Source organism: Polypterus senegalus, chromosome 3 (genome assembly GCF_016835505.1).
Source record: "Polypterus senegalus isolate Bchr_013 chromosome 3, ASM1683550v1, whole genome shotgun sequence".
NCBI lineage: Eukaryota > Metazoa > Chordata > Cladistia > Polypteriformes > Polypteridae > Polypterus > Polypterus senegalus.
The window spans coordinates 217,119,435-217,133,604 of record NC_053156.1 but is presented as its reverse complement, the minus strand read 5'-3'; the positions used below and the strand labels follow the sequence as shown (position 1 = coordinate 217,133,604).

Below are 14,170 nucleotides of genomic sequence, written 5' to 3'. Positions count from 1 at the left end.
TGGAACTTCACCAGAGCTTCCTCAGTTCACAACCTTCCTTACTGAAATTAAAACCTGGATGCAGCAGAACTCTTTAAAATTAAATTGCAACAAAACTGAACTCCTGCAAAATTGGGACTAAAATGCAGCTTAATAAAATGAGCTCCTTCCCAGTCCTTGGCGGTGATCTCATCACACCTGCCTCCACTGCAAAGAATCTTGGTGTCATTTTTGATTCCTCCCTTTCTTATTCCACCCACATAAATCACATTAAGAAACATTCTTACTTTCACCTCCGTAACATATCACGTGTTCACTCTTTCCTCTCCTTTTCTAATGCTGAGAAACTTGTCCATGCTTTTATCACATCCTGCATCGATTATTGTAACTCGCTGCTGGCAGGTGCCCCTTCTAATCTTATATCACAACTCCAGCTTATTCAAAACTCAGCTGCAAGAGTCCTTACTCGAACCAGCAGCAGCGAGCACATCACACCCACCTGCTCCGTCTTCACTGGCTCCCTGTGTCTTACAGAATTGAATATAAAATCCTACTAATAACCTACAAAGCCTTAAATAACCTTGCGCCAAACTACGTCAGTGATCTTCTCCATCACTATGTGCCTGTCCGTCCACTAAGGTCCTCTGATTCTGGTAATCTTGTTGTGCCCCACACTAATCTACACTCCATGGGTGACAGGACCTTCAGCTGTATAGCACCCAGACTCTGAAATGGCCTACCGAAATTAATCAGGTCAGCTGACTCCATGAATTCTTTTAAAAAACAACTTAAAACTCATCTAGCTCTACTTGACTTTATTACCCTTCTCTCAGTTTACCTCTCTGTCAAGATGCTCATATAACCTGTGTGTGTGTGCTAGACCATCAATTGTGTTGTCTGTTAGGCTTTTCTCTGAATTTACTGTCTTAATCTTCTTTATTTATTTATTTGGTTTGTACAATGCTATATACCCTGCCGTTCTCTCTTAAACTCTGTGAAGTGCCTTGAGCATGGGAAAGGCGCTATATAAATAAAATGTATTATTATTATTGGAGGCAGGCACCGCTATAGCTCATTGCCGCACCCACCACATAACGATCCCAAATTAGGACTCAAGCACCTCAGCACCACACTAGTTTGGATAGACTGGCATAGATGCCACTTGATGCTTAACCTGTGTTATATTTCTCTTTTTGAGACTTCAGTTATATGGGGTTTGCCTACGGATGCCCCAAAACTTCTCACTGTCTTTTCTTTGTTGTTACAACATACGTACATCTTTTTAATAATGTGATCTCATTCAATAATGCAATATGGTGTGTTAGTACCATCTGCATTTGGGGTTTATACGTTAATTGGGGAGATGCTTGGGGAATATTAATAATTAGCTACTTAATCATTTCACTATAAAATTGCATGTGCAATTTTTATATCTTCTGTATTAAACAAATATGTTAAAGTTACATAGCTGAATTATCAATGTTTTAATGAAGTAAGAAAATATTTTTTTATATTGGAATGTTGCTTAAAATGACAGGTTGAACAGGAGTCCTCATTGTGTTTTCCTCATGATTCAAATAAACCATTTGCAAAACATGGAGGAATTAGGTGAAGAACACATACAACCTTACCAGTTTGGTGGTACTCTGGTTTTATTCTCAATAAAATGGGTGAACTGAAGAACATAAATGAAGCAATCTGGACACTATGCATGAAGGCAGTTGTTGCAGAAGGTGGTCAGTTGCAAGTATATTGCCCAATTGAATATGCAGAATTTCCCTACTCAAAGAACATTGTTACGTCATGCAAAGGAGGCAAGCAGTCAAACGATGCTGCTTTTTGCTAATGGTACAAAACATAAATGAGAGAATGTAAGCTGGAAACAGTGTACTATAGCAGCAGCATGCTGTTTAAGCAAAACAAAATGGTCTCTTTTCACACTGAAGTAAAAATCGTTTTCAAAGAGATGTTGAGGATGACACGCAAGTTTCTTAAAGTGTAACAACATGGTAGACAAAATATATTAAGAATGTAATACAAAACTGTGAGTCACTGTACTGTACTTATCTATTAAGACATAAAAAACACCTTTCAAAATAATCTATGGACAACATCAACTATATAAAACAGCCTTATAAGCTATGTGTTACTATACATTGTACATGGTGTTATAGAGCTAAATCAACTGTTCTTTATAATAATACTAGCAGAATACTCGCTCTTCGCAGTGGAGAAGTAGTGTGTTAAAGAAGTTATGAAAAAGAAAAGGAAACATTTTAAAAATAACGTAAGAGAATTGTTAATGTAATTGTTTTGTCATTGATATGAGTGTTGTTGTCATATCTATCTATATATATATATATATATATATAAAAAATACCAGCTTAGCAGCGGAGAAGTAAAAAGAAAAGGAAACATTTTAATAATAACGTAACATGATTGACAATGTAACTGTTTTGTCATTGTCATGAGTGTTGCTGGCATATATATATATATATAAAGATATACATATATATATATATATATATACACATCATATATATATACACATATATATATATATATATATATATATATATATATACACATATATATATATATACACACACATACATATATATATATACACATATACATATCTACATATATACTGTATATACACATATATATACAAATCTACATATATATATCTACATATATATATTAGGGTGGGACTCGATTAAAAAAATTAATCCAATTAATTAGAGACTGTGTAAGAATTAATCTTGATTAATCGTATGTAATCGCACAAGTAAATTTGCCCCAAATCGCAAATGTTTTTTTTTAATTTAAAAGGGTTTTAGTGGGCGACAGAATCAAATAATAGACATGGACATGAATATTGTAAAATTGGGCAGACTTAAAAATAAAGTGGTAGTTTAAGTACTTTAAGTACATTTTCAGAATGGTATTGTCTTTAAATAATAATAACCAAAATTTCAACATAAAGTGCAGTTTTTCTTCTTAAAAAAATAAGTCAGAAACATAAAAGGTAATTTGACCAACTTAATCTTTAAACTCTGAGTAACCTCAGCCAAAATTATTTTGTACATTAGACTAAAACAGTGTGATCATTGAACATTTTGTAATTAGATGTAATTAGAATTACTAACGGTCACGGAAGTCCAATGATCCCCAGTAAGAGCCACAAAGTCCGCTTTCTGTAATGCATCTTATTTTGCTTGCTTTTCAGTGTGCACAAAACCATGCTTTTATCAAGGCTTCGCTCGGGTAGTCTTTTGAAATGAAATTTTGCTCCAATCAGTCGTAGGAACGCGCTTTATTCCGACTCTAACATTTTTGTAGCTGTGATGTGTGCATCAGTGTAATCGATGTACCAGGAAATCATGCATTGACAAAAGTTCCCCTTTGCTTGGAATTGAAAGTGTGATTAAATGCGTTATTTTTTTTAACGTGTTATGGAGTACATGCATCGAAGCTTCTCAGCTGTGCTTGTGCTAAGAAAAGTAAACATTTTAAAAATAACGTAACATGATTCTGTTAACCGCATATTTTTTCATACGTCCCAAACCAAGGAGATGCTAGGGTAAAATGAAACGGGAAGCGCATGCGTACATACTCAGTGCATCCCTTCTTGGGAATCGAACCTCGGATGTCGGTGCTAGAGGCGAAGCCTCTACAATTGCGCCACGGCGTGTGGCTTGTCTATTGGAGAGTATGTAGATCAAGGTATAAACAGTATATACCTGTATATATTCGCAGCGGAGAAGTAGTGTGTTAAAGAAGTTATGAAAAAGAAAAGGGAACATTTTAAAAATAACGTAACATGATTGTCAATATACAGTACAATAATTGTTTTTTGAGTGTTATTGAGTGTTGCTGTCATCAAGGATTTGATTATCATTATATCTTTCAATCAGGGTCGTATTCGTAGGATGCGTTGTGTTCAAGTTACATTCCGTGTTTGTCAATCGTTGTAAAGATAAGAGGTTTCATTCATCAATTCGTTTCTTACTGCATCAATAAACAGCTCGTCTTCCTTTTAAATCTGTGATGTGACAAACTGCATGCACGGGTTTTTTTTTACACTGTCTTCGTTTAGCGGGACATTGACTTTTTCCACCGTGTGCTTTGTTTCCGCAGTAGCTGCACTTATGAATATGCTTGTATGTATCAGACGCTTCATATTTTTTTGCTGCCTTCTCAATTGTGTAATTCGGTTTTTGTTTAGCACTCTTTGGAACTGTTGCTTTTTGTCTGTGCACTGCGTCAGTTCACGTGAGCCGCTTGGTGGTCTCGCATCGAAGGTTCCCAGCTGTGCTGGTGCCATCTCGTGTGATGTCCATGGCTGTATGTAATGTTAGTTATGACCCGGCACTTAAAAGTTTCTCTCGCAGTTTCTCTGAGTTTGTGCCAAACACCACCCTGACCATCTCATCTTCCTCTGCATAAGCACAGTCCGTCACCCGTGAATATTTAGCGGCAGTGTTTCTATTGGATTGCCACTGACGGACGGCCTTATACGGGCAGGCACTAAATTACAAACGCCAGCGGCAGCCTGTCTATGAACTTAATTTAAACTTTAGGGTTACACCATGCTTTGTTTCCGAAGTAGCAGCACTCATGAATATGGTTGTATATGTCAGTCGCTCGCTTCTTATTGTTTCGTTGCCTTCTCAATTATATAATGCATGTTTTGTTCAGTGCTTTTTTGAGCTCTTCCTGGTTTTCTACACACTGCGTTGACAGTCAGTTCACGTGATTACGTGGGAGGCGTGATGATGTCACACGAAACTCCACCCCCCAGCTCAACTCCATTACAGTATATGGAGAAAAATAGCTTCCAGTTATGACCATTACGCGTAGAATTTCGAAATGAAACCTGCCCAACTTCTGTAAGTAAGCTGTAAGGAATGAGCCTGCCAAAGTTCAGCCTTCTACCTACACGGGAACTTGGAGAATTAGTGATGAGTCAGTGAGTGAGTCAGTGAGGGCTTTGCCTTTTATTAGTATAGATTTTCTTTTACTTTGTTGGTTGTTTCATTTAAAATGTTAATATAGAATGCTAGTTTATTTTTACAAATCATGCTGTCTTTCTTAGTCTGAAGCATGCTCTTTAGCCAATGAAGAATCCCCACAAGGACAAGTGCCTACCTTTCTGAGCCCTGTTACAAAAAATATAATAACTTCAAGAAAAAGAAAAGTCAGCTTGAATTCAAGTGTACTTGCTGAGCTGTGCTGTTACCAAGCGATTCACAGTGGCCTCTTACGACAGAACTGCCATCAACTATGGGATTTATTGCAAAACTGTACTGAGTGGTAAATTATTTACCTTTTGCGCCTGTATGCAGCATTCACACTATACAATACACAATATAGATGCAGGTTAGCAAAGTAACACAACAAATGCTATGGAAAGCAACTCTTCTAATGCCTGCTATGTTGGAATATGGGTTTCTTCCTTTTAACCAATCAGGGAATCAGATGTAATAAGCAGAATCCAATCAGGGAAGGGCCACATAATAAGAACAAATCAGTGCACAGCTAGATCCTGCATTTTCAAAAAGCCCAGCTCTTGCACTTCCACAATGAAATGCTGAACCAGCATTTTTAGAAGTGTATATTTCTATAGAGCATTTTCAGAAGTCTCAATTTTCAGGGGTTAAAAAGGTAAAAACGGATACTAATGCCTGTGTTTCTCAATATAAATGCGTTATCATGACCATATGCAACTACTCTGCCTGCAAGTAGTTATCTTTAAAGTAAAGCTGTCATCTCTTGGCTAGAAAAGTTTGTGTGTCTACCAACTACAATGTAAAATATTTTTTCTTTGGATGGGAACTGTGTTTCTAGTTGGAATGTTGCTCAAGACAACTGATTAGCTGCCATCAGCCTCATGTTTAGCAACATGTTTTGCTCTATACCACACACACACACCCACACAGAGTGATTTCTTCTAATTGCTGGACATTGTTTTTCCTTCTAAGTGCTGCTGATATGATTGGGTACTGCAGTCTACCTTTACAAGCAGTCTAGCTTTGTTTATGGTAATGCTTTGCATTTGTACTACAATTATATTTTCATCATAATGTTAAGCTGTTTGCAATGAACCTTGCCAGCCTTTCACTTTAAATGCTATCACAAAATGATCTAGGTTTATCATATTTAATTTTCGCTGATGGCTATTCTAGTTCTAAATGTAAAATGATCTGACATGTAGCTGAAATATTGTTTTCAAGTGTCAATTAAAAAAACAAAATGTCTCAAAGTAAATCTTTATTAGACAATGCAACAAGGCAAATAAATTTCCCACTGCAGATTTAAACATACAGTAAGACTTCTGTTAACCAACAGGGCCAAAGAAAAAAAAAGTTCCAGTACCTACCCATTACTGTACTGTAGTACTACTGCTGTGCAGTACACTGTGAGATATGCACATTGGAAAAACTCTCCTTTGTGCTAGCGTGTAGTGTTCTTCCCCAGCACCATGTGTAATGGCGCATTTTGAACTAACAGTGTCAGTTACGTACGTTTAGTTTTAATAGCTTTGTAGCTTTCCTTTTTTTTTTTTTAAATTAATTTATTTGGACGATAAATGTAAGTGTATGGTGTTGGAAATGTCACAAAAAACTGAAGTTATTAAACGATTAAGAAACGACAAAAATGCCTCAAGTATTGCTTCAATTTATGCAGTAGGAACAGCAGCAGTGAACGATATAAAGCGTGATGCCGACAAAACTGAAAAATGTGTCGAAAATAGAAACCAAGAACAGTGCTATTCTGTTTTAATGTTAATGTTCTTCTGTAGTGTAATTTTCTTTTTAAATTGTGTTTTGTTAATATATTATGATGTGCATGGGCTGTGGGGGAGTAAGTGATAAGACTGGGTGAAGGGCTTCTTTTCTGTAAGGGGTGGATGCGCCTCTTATGAGATGAGTGACAAGAGAAGTTAGGAAAAAAAGGAAGGTGTGGCAGAAGGAAGTTTTGAAAAGGGAGTCTAAAGGCAATAAGCAGTAGTGTTGCAGTTTACAGTAGAGAAAGGCAGAACGCGAGAGGCAGGAGATAATCTGATTGGTAGTGACAGCTTTCTTTTATTGTTTTGAAGGTGTGCTCTGCAACCCAGATAACAGATTATAGGACAGAGCACCATTTGCTACAGAATGAAGACTCCAAGTAAAACATACAAAACTCTAGTACCTCGGAGTTATGTTTGCTTATTATGTTGGTCATTACAATATTAAATTAATTAATTAACTCTGTTAATACTATATATTTTTAATACTGTATAGTTTTGTAAATAAATAAGACTATTTGCTAAACTAATCTATTGTATATCATTTTTAAAGTAGCTGTTCTATTAACCATCTTTTCTCTTATCCGTCACGGCCTTGGTCATGATCTCGGTGGATAATCAAGGTTTTATTGCATACATATTGTAATAGACAGCATGCAGGTACTGCCATCCCGGGCAGGGTCGAACAGAGATCCCTACCCGGCAAAGAAGCCACTGCAATGGAATTACTGGAGAAGATGAGGGCAGGGCATGCTGGGCTCTGTAGTCCCACTAGGTAGCCATACTGGATTCCTTGAAGGCCGCTGGGAGTGTTGAAGGATTTCACAATACTTACATTTTGGGACTTCAGACTGACCTAAAAATACGTCCATGGGGCTATGCCATTACACTGGAAATACTCCTGGGTCTAACATAAAAGGAGCTGCTCAATTTCATCCAGGAGGTCAAAGTCAGTCTAAAGAGGACAAAGCTTGCCTGAAGGAGTGTGTTTGATTTATGTCCCTTTTGAAGCCTTTGTGCAATGTATTTGTAAGAATAGACCTTTTATTTAAACCAGAATTTGTGTATGGAGCTTTGGGTGCTACAACACCCAAGTCCCAAAAGGATATACCCTGAAGGATGTACTTCTGGGTCAATTAGAAGTCACAAAAATTAGGGATTGTGAATCCCTTCAGCTCCCCCTGGTGGCCCCTACGGAACCCAACAGGGCTGCTCTATGGGAAATCCTAAACCTGAGAGGCTGCCACCCAGTGTACTGGGGGAGAGATTAATCAGCAATCTTAATCTCCTCCCATCCTTCTATTGCAGTAGCCTCCTGGCCAGATAAGGATCCCTGTTGGCTATTACAATATATTAGGGCTGCAATGATTAGTTGACATAATCGACGACGTCAACTACAAAAAATCGTTGACGCAGATTTTTTATTGTTGATGCATCATAAACAGAACCTTCAATAGAGGCTCCAGTCACAAAGAACCACATTGGTTTTTATAACTGCAATGCACTACATGAATGTCTGGGGGCAGTATCGTTTGTTATTGTTTGTCAAGACGCATACAGTCCTACCAACGCAAGCATCCTGGAGCTGTGATGCCACCGTCTCTCGAGAGGAGGGGTTTTAGTGAGTAAAGTTCATGTCACGTGTTAACGTTGATGTTTGTACTATAATGTGTATATCAAGGTTTCGAAAATGATAGTTAACCCTTAAACCAACACATACTTGAAGGTTAATGCACCCCTGGACGCCAAATACTTTTTAGCTGCACTTTTTAAGAAAAGATCACAATTCACAAAGAAAATGTGAAATTTTAACGGAACACTCATGTTTTTCATGCAAAGAGCATCACAATTACTGCAACACTGATCATTTTACACACTGCAAATGAACTGTAAAAACTATAACAAAAAAAAACTACTGCAACAATCTATTACTATATGTTCAATATGCCGCTGAAGTCATTGATGAAATTCAGTATATCACTGAGCCAACTGCACTGAACTTGAACTGGCTGCATGCAAACACACAGGGGTAAATGATGATGATGATTGCAGGCTCGGCTAGTGCAACGGCTGAATCCCAGAGACAGTGTTCCTGCAGTTCTGCCGGGGCCAGCAGTGGTCGTGAGCTGGCTGCTCAACGAATATACGGCACTGACTGATCAGCTCTGGTGTGCTGGCAAATTGCACTGAGAAACAACTTTAGCCGGTTGCGGAATTGTGAATTATGTCGCTGAATATATGTATATATGTCGGCTTCAGTGTGCTTCCAAATTGCACTGGAAACCGACTCTAGCTGGTTGCGGCATTCAATAAATGTACTTTTCCGAATATACTCGGCTCCGGTGTGCTGGCAGTAATTACCTTGTTACATATTTTAGTCCACAGTTTTTTTTTATTTTGACATAATATAGTACATGATATGATAAACTACAACACTTTTCTTTCAGAGTGTGATGATTATAACATCTTTCTCTGTCTGCAAAATCATTCTTATTTATTCCTGCTACCTCTTCTTCCTCTGAGCGTCTCTTCTCAGCAGCTGGGAACATTGTCTCAAAGAAGAGAGCCAGCCTCACACCAGAGCACGTCAAAATGCTCACGTTCCTGCACTGCAATCAGGAATATATGGACTGAATCTTTTATAAACTGTACATTATTGTTTTATTTTATTTGAATTGAAGCTTTATTTAAACGTTTGGACTTTAAGACACACCAGTGGCCATTTTTGGTTAAGTTAAATGCACTTTTTGTGTTTAAAGACTATGTGCACTTTAGTTTGTATTGTTGAATGTATTTCTTTTTTATTGTGATGGTTACACTAATATAAAAATATCTGATTATTTTCAAATTCATATGTTTCACTGGTTGTTATTTTACCTTGATTATTATTAATTTTAATTGTGTTAATGCAGAGACATCAGGGTGACATTTACAGGTGGACAGACTTAAGCAGATTAGGTAAGACCCCCACAACAGGATGTACAACCACAGGTCGCAGGTATCAAAATAGTCAGGAATGAAATAATCGTGACTAATCGAAAAAAAATTGAACATTTAGTCGACTACCAAATTAATCATTAGTTGTAGCCCTACAATATATACTGTATAATATATACAGTGCAAAGTTCACTAACTCTTTCACTTACTCATTAACAAAAAGACTATTTCCTATTTATTTTAAAAGCTGAAATTTGGCAAGATTGCACATCTAGGCCAGTAGGTATCCTCTAAAAAGTAAATTTTAATATAGCAATATTTTGGGGTAAACCCCCCTTAACAGAAAAATAAAACAAAATCTCAAAAATGCCTTGATGGATTTGATTGAAATATGGTGACATTATAGAAAAAGAAAATCAGCCAACATATTTGCCTCTGAATTTTTTATTTGTCGATATTTATAAATATTATTCCAATCTACATACTCTGTGCTGCGCTAACAGGGGGTTTTATGCAAACAAAAGATGTAGTAGAAGAAGACTAACACCAGCACTAACCAAAAGGGTGGACTGAAGACCGAGGAAGAGGCTGTGAACAGACATAATCAAGTTTGGTGTCTACTGTCAGGTATGAAATGGAAAGAGAAGCTTTGGCAAAGCTCAAGGAAGACATGAAGCTTAATGGTTAAAAAGTGTCCTATAAAGCTCCATGAGGGTGCCAGCCGCTGTGGGTGCAAGTGTAGGTATTGTTTAGTTAGAAGCAAAAAGGCAGGGAGAAAATGTTGCTACCCAATCTGTGCTAGAAGTAGAGGCAGTAGTGGCATCTTCAGATCCCATACAAACAAAATAAAAACAAGTTTAAACATAACACATGCCCAATGAGCTACTCCACTGTAATACATATTCTTCTATACTGACACTGAAAGAGGACCCCAATCCTACCCTCCAAACTATTCTATTTTCACTATTTACCACCCACTTCTCCCGAAATTTCTTTACATACTGTGAACAGCCAGCTACAAAGAAAACACACCTTTAACCAGAGTAAACGTTTACCCATACAGGATCAGCTGCACTCAATAAAAGCCAGTTAACTTACTCAATATTTTGTTCTTTATACTGTGCAGACTCCCCATGGCTCCACCCCCTTCAAATGAATGCTTCCAATAAAGATGCCTTTAAGTTCTTTTTAATTTGAAGGAACCGCTGATGGAGCAAATTTAACCTGAAGGAACCGCTGATGGAACAAAACAACTGAGAAGTTTTCAAGTTTGCTATGTGTTTAAATAAATCTCTAATAAAAAAAGTTACAAATTTCTTTATCAAGTGACAGATTAGAAGTCTCCTTGCCCAGTTCTCTCCTGGCTGACTTTTTTGTGCAACTCTGAAGTCCAAACGTGACAGTATAATTTGCATCTGAAGGCTTCAAAGGGGTATTCCCTGACTGTATAAACATGCCTACAAACCACAGAAACAGCAATTATTTTCTTCCATTTCAAGCACTATGGAAAACACTCCAAAAAATCCAGTTCATTTCATGGGTTGCCTGAAAGTGCAGCCTGTAAATGTTATTGTTGTTTGTAATAGATTAAAGTAAAACACCATTCAGTGCTAGCATTTTACTGCTTGTGTATGGATATAGCAAAAATAAATAAAAAGCTTGAACATACAACTGACAAAAAACACGAAAAGAAACACTTCAGTGATTGACAAACTTGAAATTTGTAAATAATAACAATAAATGTTTAAATTTCACATTATTCCTACTGATTACCCATTTCAAATAAAAAATATATACCTTCTTGTAAAATTGTGTTTTGCAGTGCCATAAACAAAAGCAAAGTCATGAGGAAAAGAATAAATTCATTTAATGCAAGAATGTTTTACTCATGTGTAACTATAGCATGTTCAAAAACTACAAATATTATGTATATAAAAGCATTTAGTTTTTTAGTGCCATCAATTAATCTGATGTGTCAGAAGTACTATAAAGCTAAGGCCCACTGTCTAATGAAACTTCCCAAGTGAAGCTGGGTAACACAGTTAATCATATACTGTAACCAGTAAGATTAGGTGGTTTAAATTGTTAACATATATTATCAACCAATGTTTAACTAGAAGCATCTTTAGTCTCAAAATGAGATGTTTCTGATCCAATGTAGATATAACTGAAAAATATGGCCTATTAATCATATAGATGCCACATGACAAGCCTGGATATTTAATTATGGGTTAAAGAACCCACTAAATCTCTCACACGAGACTGAATAAGCCACCACATAGTGGGCTTGTCTATTGTGCTTATTGTGAATCCTGACTTTAAAACATATGGGATGAATGATTCAAATATGAAAAAGAAGCTGAAAATTTCACTGTAAATTATATAATCAAATACAATATGAAATCAAATTATGAAAAACGTACTTATTTTTACAGTTTCAAGCAATGTTAAAATTAAAAAAGACTAATTAATCTTAAGGTACTGAGTGGACATCAAAATTGTTGATATGAAAGGAAATTAGATTAAAAAAATTACAATCGACTCATGAATTAGTCAGCTAAGTAGTAATTTGATAGACTTGGAACACTTACTTGTTATCCATGTGGCCATGCTGCCAGTTTTTTAGGTCAGGTGTCTGATAACCAGAAGAAACCTGCGTTTGCTGAAGGAGGGAATTTTGTGCAGAGGAAAGATGAGTTGACAGCAAGGGGCTGTTTGGGCTGACTGAAGGTGGAAAAGGAGGTTCATCTTGCTGAGTAATTCCTGAAGAACAAAAAACAATGTATCATTAGTTCAGCCATGAAAAACCTAGCGCTTTGGAATTAAAGGATATGAAGTATGAAATCTCACAAAAAACTACATTAAACTCAGAAAAAAACATTAATAACAACTGGTATTTCTTTTTCATGTAATCAAATCTAAGCTATTTTACCTAGCTAAGTGTTCAAAGAAAATAAATGAGGAAACTATACAGGGCTTCATGTCACATATTCAGTTCATTTTCTGATTAACCTTACATGTGTGTTTTTGGGATGTGGTTGGGAAAAAAGTATCTGCAGAAAAACCCACACAAACACATCAAGAACTTTTAATCCCCACACAGAAGGTAAATTGGCAAGTTGAAATTGACCTTGTATATGTGTTTGATAGTTCCCTACAATGGACTGGCACCCCATTATAAGGTAATTGCTGCTGCTAGGCTAGGTAAGGGCTTCCCACAAACCAAAATGGGTCAAAAGGGTAAAACAAATGTATGGGTGGATGGAAATTTTATACTATCAAACAATAACAAGATCTGGTACAAGAGTGAAAATCACTGAACCACTAATGGAAGTTGTTCTTGCTGAAAAGAACAGATTTTCTTTATTGTAATAAAATTCAACTGCACGATGACAATTGGAAACCAGTTTGCCGTGACATTTTCTGAATATTTGTTTATTTTGTGATCAAATATTTCTTAAATATAATGCAACAAAAATTAATGCAAATCAAAAACGAACATCAAAAACACCTGTACATTCAGAAACACCCTCCAACCCTCCCCACCACCAAACACCAAGTAGCAGAATGCAGGCATGCACATAAAAAAATTTAAAAAAACCTCTGTAAGTATCAAGTTACAGCTCCTAACAAAGTGAGTGCAAACAAGGTGTACACAGGATTATGAATTACAAATACTGGCGCTGGTTGCACCATTATAGCAGCAGATAAATCACAAAGCCAAAGTACGTATAAAGTGGATTTAAAGAACTAAAAAATATGAGAGTCAGGAAATTCCCAGTACAAAACTGGGATTAACTTGGTAGCAACTGCGCCCAAAGATAAAAGTCTGGAAAAGAGGTAAGAGAATGTGAAGAAAAGAATAAAGGGCATATTGCAGGAGAGGACAGAAGAGGCAAGCGGTTTGAGGTAGCCTTTGAATTTAAAGCCTTAAGTAGTGCAAAAGACTTTCATTTGAGAAGGCAGAGAATAAGAAAAAGGTTTTAAATAGGGTGAAAGGAGAGAGGAAAAAGCAGAGAAATACTACAAAACCTGATAACAGACCGAGATAACAGAGGATGAAACAGAAATTAAAAATATCACCAAGAGTAATGATGCCACACTCCTTCCAGCTCAGGAATGAGATACTTCCTCTATTGAGACTGGGATTATTAAAGAAGGAAGTGTGTGAATAAAGACTTGGGAAGTGACCTACAAACAGAATATATGGGAAAGCTTTAGAACTGAAATACAACCTTAGTTACTCAGTGGAAAATTCAGTCATAATAGTTCTTTGATGCAGAACACCAGGCGTGCTTTGAACAAAAAAACTTGACAATGACTTTTAGAAACACCCAAATTCTTCAACAAAGAAGGGCTTCATCTTGCCTGGTTAGGATGTTACAAATCTAGAAAATGCTTACAAATTTATTGCACTGTTTACAGGCTCAAGTGCTCCAAAATCAGAACTAGAACAGAAGA

The 14,170-nt window shown here is 36.6% G+C and overlaps 1 protein-coding gene across 3 annotated transcripts in view; it reads right to left on the bottom strand.

Moving 5' to 3' along the window:
* The window catches only part of ncoa1 (nuclear receptor coactivator 1), a 153,968-nt gene that overhangs the window by 3,578 nt on the left and 136,220 nt on the right, over positions 1–14,170 (bottom strand). For all 3 annotated transcript variants that reach the window (XM_039748462.1, XM_039748464.1, XM_039748463.1), the window contains one exon: positions 12,301–12,472. In XM_039748462.1, coding sequence (XP_039604396.1) covers positions 12,301–12,472 — 172 coding nt within the window. The remainder of the gene's footprint in view (positions 1–12,300; positions 12,473–14,170) is intronic.